At 58.7% G+C, this 7659-nt stretch overlaps 1 protein-coding gene and 1 long non-coding RNA gene across 2 annotated transcripts; one reads left to right on the forward strand and one right to left on the reverse strand.

Annotated features, from left to right (window-relative positions):
• The first annotated feature begins 1021 nt into the window (after window positions 1-1021).
• LOC133212642 (pepsin A-like) lies at window positions 1022-5582 on the forward strand. The gene is made up of 9 exons (XM_061354290.1): window positions 1022-1468; window positions 1694-1841; window positions 3870-3987; window positions 4171-4289; window positions 4372-4571; window positions 4738-4854; window positions 4931-5075; window positions 5164-5256; window positions 5346-5582. The coding sequence occupies exons 1-9, from the start codon at window positions 1413-1415 to the stop codon at window positions 5493-5495; spliced, it is 1146 nt and encodes a 381-aa protein (XP_061210274.1). The 5' UTR covers window positions 1022-1412; the 3' UTR covers window positions 5496-5582.
• Window positions 5583-6479: 897 nt separating this feature from the next.
• LOC133212643 (uncharacterized) lies at window positions 6480-7029 on the reverse strand. The gene is made up of 2 exons (XR_009725561.1): window positions 6934-7029; window positions 6480-6893 (listed from the first exon to the last, which is right to left on the reverse strand). It is a non-coding gene; the product is annotated as an uncharacterized LOC133212643 (long non-coding RNA).
• Window positions 7030-7659: the final 630 nt, after the last annotated feature.

Consider the following 7659-nt stretch of genomic DNA (forward strand, 5'->3'; position numbering starts at 1 on the left):
AGATAAATGGAACTGGTTTTAAGCTGCTGTGATGGATCCAGTCCAAACCCATCGCTGCCAGGGTGGAGAATGAAGCAAGTTGTGTTCCGTGCCATTACAAACCAGGTTATACAGCCCTAAAACACGAGGCTCTTCCAGTTTCTTCGCTAAATACAAGGAGAGGATCCATCCCAAAGAATTTAGCACTTGACCTTCCCATTCCTCTGCTCATTACCACAGTGAATGCAGGATGAGCCCCAGTGCAGGAGTAGCCCTTTGAGGTAGCTCATCCCTCCATCACCCCACCATGAGCTCTGGATGAACATCCCAGCTCACACCTTTCCCACTAATAGAGGAGAATCCACCTTGGCATCACCAGGACCTCCACCTCTCTTGTGTTTTCCATGTGTAAGCACACGGATCAGGGGGATCAGGGGCTGGAGCAGCTCCTGTATGGAGACAGGCTGAGAAAGTTGGGGCTGTTCAGCCTGGAGAAGAGAAGCTGCGTGGAGACCTCAGAGCAGCTTCCAGTGTCTGAAGGGAGCCTATAGGGATGCTGGGGATGGACTCTTCATTAGGGACTGTAGTGACAGGACAAGGGGTGATGGGTTCAAACTGAAACAGGGGAAGTTTAGATTGGATCTAAGGAGGAAATTCTTTCCTGTGAGGGTGGTGAGGCACTGGAATGGGTTGCCCAGGGAGGTTGTGAATGCTCCATCCCTGGTGGTGTTCAAGGACAGAGCCTTGGGTGCCATGGTTTAGTGTGAGGTGTCCCTGCCCATGGCAGGGGGTTGGAACTGGATGATCTTAAGGCCCTTTCCAACCCTAACTGTCCTATGATTCTATGATCTCATTTCCTTGGTGCAGTTCAACATCTCCCCTCAATTCTGCGTTACCCAGAGCTGGGGTGAAGCTGGTGCTGAGGGATGAAAGCCAGCTCCAGCCCATATGGTGCCTATGGTCTGCCTTTGTTTTCCTGCAGGCCAAGGTGACCTTGCCACCACGTGGTGCTGTGATGGAAGCCAAGGAGCCTGGTCCAGCACCAGTGACCTTGGCATTGCTCAACCAGCAGCATCCTGAGCTGGGTTTTCCCCTCTGAGGTCCCAGTTTGACTTTCCCCATCCCACTTCCCCAGGCAGCCATGGGATGGATGAAGAACCAGCAGTGCCTTGCTGTTGGGACACCTGAGGATGCCGCTCTCCCACCTCCAGCCTTCCACAAGCATCCCCATGCCCCAGCATTGGACTGGGGTGAAGATGGGGAGCCCTCAGCTTGACATTGCCCCAGTGCCTCCATTAAGGACGTTGTGATAAGTGCCCCACGGGGCTGTTTGCCTTCCTTATCACGAGCACTGCCCAAACAACGTGCTTGGGATATAAGGAACCTACCTGGGACACCCTCGCTGTGTCTGCACCTCAGCTGCTAGAACCACCATGAAGCTCCTCCTGCTCTTCAGCTTGGTGGCCCTGGCTCAATGCCTCGTCCACAGGTAAGCATAGGGTGGGTTTAGGGTGCTGAGGACCCCCCAGAACCCATGCTTGGGGTAGCACATGGGGTGATGTGGGGACAACCTGCACCCCCCCCAAGCCATTCCATGGCCAAGGCTCCCCACAGTGAGGTGATGGCTGGGTCCCACATGATGGGGGGGGACCCGCAGCCCCTTGAGCACATCCCTGCCTGGTTCCTGGTGCTGGATCCCTCTCCTGTGTCCCAGGATCCCTCTGAGGAAGGGGAAGTCCCTGCGGCAGTCCCTGCAGGAGCGGGGTTTGCTGGAGCGCTACCTCAAGAAGCACCCCTATGACCCGGCTGCCAAGTACTTCAGTACTGGGGTCTCTTCGGAGCCTATGCAGAACTACATGGATGTGAGCATGGCAGGGAGAGGGCTGCCCCATTCCCATCCCACTGCCCCATTCCCACCCCACTGCCCCCTTCCCATCCCACTGCTTCGCATCCCACTGCCCCCTTTGCATCCCACTGCCCCATTCCCATCCCACTGCTTCGCATCCCACTGCCCCCTTTGCATCCCACTGCCCCATTCCCATCCCACTGCTTCGCATCCCACTGCCCTCCTCGCATCCCACTGCCCCCTTTGCATCCCACTGCCCCCTTCCCATCCCACTGCTTCGCATCCCACTGCCCCCTTCCCATCCCACTGCTTCGCATCCCACTGCCCCCTTTGCATCCCACTGCCCCATTCCCATCCCACTGCTTCGCATCCCACTGCCCCCTTCGCATCCCACTGCCCCCTTCGCATCCCACTGCCCCCTTCCCATCCCACTGCTTCGCATCCCACTGCCCCCTTTGCATCCCACTGCCCCATTCCCATCCCACTGCTTCGCATCCCACTGCCCCCTTTGCATCCCACTGCCCCCCTTCCCATCCCACTGCCCCATTCCCATCCCACTGCCCCATTCCCATCCCACTGCTTCGCATCCCACTGCCCCATTCCCATCCCACTGCCCCATTCCCATCCCACTGCTTCGCATCCCACTGCCCCATTCCCATCCCACTGCCCCATTCCCCATCCCACTGCTTCGCATCCCACTGCCCCATTCCCATCCCACTGCTTTGCATCCCACTGCCCCCTTTGCATCCCACTGCTTTCATCCCACTGCCCCCTTCCCATCCCACTGCCCCTTCCCCTCCCACTGCCCCCTTCGCATCCCACTGCCCCCTTCCCATCCCACTGCCCCCTTCGCATCCCACTGCCCCATTCCCATCCCACTGCTTCGCATCCCTCTGCCCCCTTCCCATCCCATTGCCCCCTTCCCATCCCACTGCCCCCTTCGCATCCCACTGCCCCATTCCTGTCCCACTGCCCCGTTCGCATCCCACTGCCCCCTTCCCATCCCACTGCCCCCTTCCCATCCCACTGCCCCCTTCGCATCCCACTGCCCCCTTCGCATCCCACTGACCCCTTCGCATCCCACTGCCCCATTCCCATCCCACTGCTTCGCATCCCACTGCCCCCTTCCCCATCCCACTGCCCCCTTCGCATTCCACTGCCCCCTTCGCATCCCACTGCCCCATTCCTGTCCCACTGCCCCATTCCCATCCCACTGCCCCCTTCGCATCCCACTGCCCCCTTCGCATCCCACTGCCCCCTTCGCATCCCACTGCCCCATTCCCATCCCACTGCCCCCTTCCCATCCCACTGCCCCATTCCCATCCCACTGCCCCATTCCCATCCCACTGCTTCGCATCGCACTGCCCCCTTTGCATCCCACTGCCCCCTTCCCATCCCACTGCTTCACATCCCACTGCCCCTCCCATCCCACTGCCCCATTCCCATCCCACTGCCCCCTTCCCGTCCCACTGCCCCCTTCAAATCCTACTGCCCCCTTCCCATCCCACTGCCCTCTTCCCATCCCTCTAGCTCCTTACCTGACCCACTAGCCCCTAACCCATTCCCCACCCCACTAGCCCTTTACCCATCCCAGTAGTTCCTTACCTTTCCCTCTAACCCTTTACCCATTCCCCTAACCTGTTAACTTATCCCACTGGCCCATTCCCCATCCCACTAGCCCCTTACCCATTCCCCTAACCCATTACCCATCCCACTAGCCCTTTAACCATTCCCCTAACCCATTACCCATCCCTCTAGCCCCTTACCTCACCCACTGGCCACTTCCCTGACCCACTAACCTCTTACTTGATACACTGGTTCCTTACCTGTCCCTCTCATCCTTTACCAATTCCCCTAACCCATTAAGTCATCCCACTAGCCCCTCACCTGAACCACTCGCCCCATACCTGACCCTCTAGCCTTTCACCTGATGTTAGTGCCTTACCCTAATCCTTTCCCAGCTGCGCTCATCCCACTAGCCCCTTTTGCATCCCAGTAGCCCCTTCTCCATCCCACTAACCCCCCACCCACCCTCCTTTGGCAGAACTCCTACTATGGCACCATCTCCATCGGGACCCCACCCCAGGACTTCACCGTCATCTTCGACACCGGCTCCTCCAACCTGTGGGTGCCCTCGGTGTACTGCACCAGCCTGTCCTGCAGTAGGTGTCCGCTAGCCCTGGGGCCACTGGGCAAGGGGAGGAGCCCCAGGATCCACTGGGAGGGATCAGGATGGCTCTGCCTTGTCTTTCCCAAGGGATTCAGGGCCATGGGGAGGCGCTGGGGATGCACCCCAAGCCCTTGGGGTGAGGCTGGGCCATGACCATCTCCCTCCATCCCCACAGGCAACCACAACCGTTTCAACCCAGCAAAATCCTCCACCTTCATCAGCACCAACGAGAGCGTCTACATTGCCTATGGCACTGGTAGCCTGTCCGGTGTCCTGGGCTATGACACCGTCAATGTAAGGCCCCGTGCCCCAGCTCCTTCATCCCATGGCATTGAGGACACCCAACCCAAGCCTTTCTCCCTGGTTCTTTACCCAGGTTGCAGATATCGAGGTCTACAACCAGATCTTTGGGCTCTCTGAGACCGAGCCTGGGGACTTCTTCTACTACAGCCCCTTCGATGGCATCCTGGGGCTGGCTTTCCCCAGCCTCGCCTCTTCTGGAGCCACCCCTGTCTTTGACAACATGATGAACGAAGGGCTTGTGGCCAGGGACCTCTTCTCTGTCTACCTGAGCAAGTGAGTCCTGGCCAGAGCCACCCAAACCCATGGGGAGCATCTCCTCCAGTGCTGACTCCAGGACCATTCCCTGGCACTGTGCCTCCTAGGGACATGCTGCTGGTGGCATCGCCATGGTGATGGTGATGGGGATAGGGCCCTCATCTGATGGGTTTCCCCTTTACAGGAATGAGGAGAGTGGCAGCTTTGTCCTCTTTGGTGCCATCGACCCCTATTATGTCACCAACGGCATCTCTTGGATCCCCCTCTCTGCTGAGACCTACTGGCAGATCACCATGGACAGGTAGCCCTGGGGCAGCAGATGCTGAGTTTGGGGGTGCAGCACCCAGGAACCTCACCCTATGTCCCTTTGTCCCCAGAGTCTCCATCATGGGCAGGGCTGAACTCTGCCAGGACAGCTGCCAGGCCATTGTGGACACAGGCACCTCACTGCTGGCCATGCCCAATGAGTACCTCACTGTGGTCCTCCGTGCCCTTGGTGCCACCTCCAATGGCGAGGTGAGAGCCAGGGGAGCACACAGAGCTTTGGGGCTCCCATGGGGTGACCACTGACCCCCCACCTCCACTTACCACCGTGTCCCCCCCACCCCAGATTGACTGCGAATACAGGAACAGCCTGCCTGACATTGTCTTCTACATCAATGGAATGGAGTTCCCTTTGACACCCAGTGCCTACGTGACGGAGGTGAGCATCCTGCTGGGATGGGGACTGTGAGGGCTTAGGGTGGAGATCCAGGAGCTGGGAATCACCATAAACCATGGCCTTGCCTGCAGAGCAATGGGGTCTGCAGCCTGGGCTTTCAAGGCATGAATGTCCCCACTGAATCCGGTGAGATGTGGATCCTGGGGGATGTCTTCATCCGTGAGTACTACGTGATCTTCAGCAGGGCCAAGAACATGGTGGGCCTGTCCCGCCTGTCCTGAAGGACAGGGCAGTGCTGCCCCACTGCCCTGCAGCCCCAGCTTGGCAGCTCCCTGCCACCTCCTGCCATAGCCACCAATAAAGATGTATAGAAGCACCCTCGGGTTGTGTCTTTGGGCTCAGGTGCCACCACGTCCCTTGGCATGGACCATGGGCAGGTTCGTGCCACCTTCACCCCCCTGATGATGCTCTTGACCATGCAAACGTGGCCAAGGCGCCCAAAACCCTTCCTCAGCACCATTCCCTTAGGAGCAACCTGCAAAGGTCCTGTCTGGATGCTCTGATGATGCTCTTGACCATACAAACGTGGCCAAGGCTCCCAAAACCCTTCCCTTAGGAGCATCCTGCAAAGATCCTCTGTGGATGCTCTGATGATGCTCTTGACCATGTAAACGTGGCCAAGGCTCCCAAACCCCTTCCTTAGCACCATTCCCTTAGGAGCAACCTGCAAAGGTCCTGTGTGGATGCTCTGATGATGCTCTTGGCCATGCAAACGTGGCCAAGGCTCCCAAAACCCTTCCCTTAGGAGCAACCTACAAAGGTCCTCTGTGGATGCCCTGATGATGCTCTTGACCATGCAAACGTGGCCAAGGCTCCCAAAACCCTTCCCTTAGGAGCAACCTACAAAGGTCCTCTGTGGATGCCCTGATGATGCTCTTGACCATGCAAACGTGGCCAAGGCTCCCAAACCCTTCCTCAGCACCGTTCCCTTAGGAGCATCCTGCAAAGGTCCTGTCTGGATGCCCTGATGATGCTCTTGACCATGCAAACGTGGCCAAGGCTCCCAAAACCCTTCCTCAGCACCATTCCCTTAGGAGCATCCTGCAAAGGTCCTATGTGGACACAATGAAGTCCCCACTGGGACAAGACACATCCCTCCTGTCCCCAAACCCAACTTGGGGGGGGGCTGCACACCCCAAATCCCCCTCCATTGACACCTAGAGCAGCCCTATAGTAGGTACAAGCAGGAGTAAGGGGAGAGGGCATAAATACCAGGGTGACTTTATTGGTGTCAGGGAGGGCAGGTCCCCTGTCCCCAGGCCAGGAGCTGGGGCAGCAGCAGCACCCCAGGGGTGCATGAGGCACTTGGGGGGCTGGTGTGGGGCTGGGGGTCCCCAAGGATGCTCCAGGGCTTCCCTGCACCGTCCTGCTGGGAGGATCCAGCCTTTGGGGCTGGGGTTCCCTAAGGATGCTCCAGGGAGATGGGGGGATGCTCCTGGGGGACCCCAGCATCCCAGGGTGGATGGGGACCACTCAGCCTCTGCCTGAGAGACAAGCAGTGCCCATGCACCCATGGGAGGTGGGATGTACCCATTGGACATGGGATGCACCCATGGGAGTCAGGATGCACCCATGGGACCTGGGATGCACCTATGGGAGCCAGGATGCACCCATGGGACCTGAGATGCACCTATGGGAGCCAGGATGTACCCATGGGACATGGGATGCACCTATGGGAGCCAGGATGTACCCATGGGACATGGGATGCACCTATGGGAGTCAGGATGCACCCATGGGACCTGGGATGCACCTATGGGAGCCAGGATGTACCCATGGGACATGGGATGCACCTATGGGAGTCAGGATGCACCCATGGGACCTGGGATGCACCTATGGGAGCCAGGATGTACCCATGGGACATGGGATGCACCTATGGGAGCCAGGATGTACCCGTGGGACATGGGATGCACCTATGGGAGCCAGGATGCACCCATGGGACATGGGATGCACCTATGGGAGCCAGGATGCACCCATGGGAGGCGGGATGCACCCATGGGAGATGGGATATACCCACTGCAGCCAGGATGCACCCATAGAGCTGGGATTCACTTATGGGAGCCGGGATGCACCCATGGGAGCCGGGATGCCTCCATGGGAGATGGGATATACCCACTGCAGCCAGGATGCACCCATAGAGCTGGGATTCACTTATGGGAGCCAGGATGTACCCATGGGAGCCGGGATGCCTCCATGGGAGATGGGATATACCCACTGCAGCCAGGATGCACCCATAGAGCTGGGATTCACTTATGGGAGCCAGGATGCACCCATGGGACCTGGGATGCACCTATGGGAGCCAGGATGTACCCATGGGACATGGGATGCACCTATGGGAGCCAGGATGTACCCGTGGGACATGGGATGCACCTATGGGAGCCAGGATGC

This window comes from Neopsephotus bourkii, unplaced genomic scaffold (genome assembly GCF_033783945.1).
Source record: "Neopsephotus bourkii isolate Nb327-2 ecotype Australia unplaced genomic scaffold, CSIRO-AGI_Nbou_v1 NB_724, whole genome shotgun sequence".
In the NCBI taxonomy this organism is placed as follows: Eukaryota; Metazoa; Chordata; class Aves; order Psittaciformes; family Psittacidae; genus Neopsephotus; species Neopsephotus bourkii.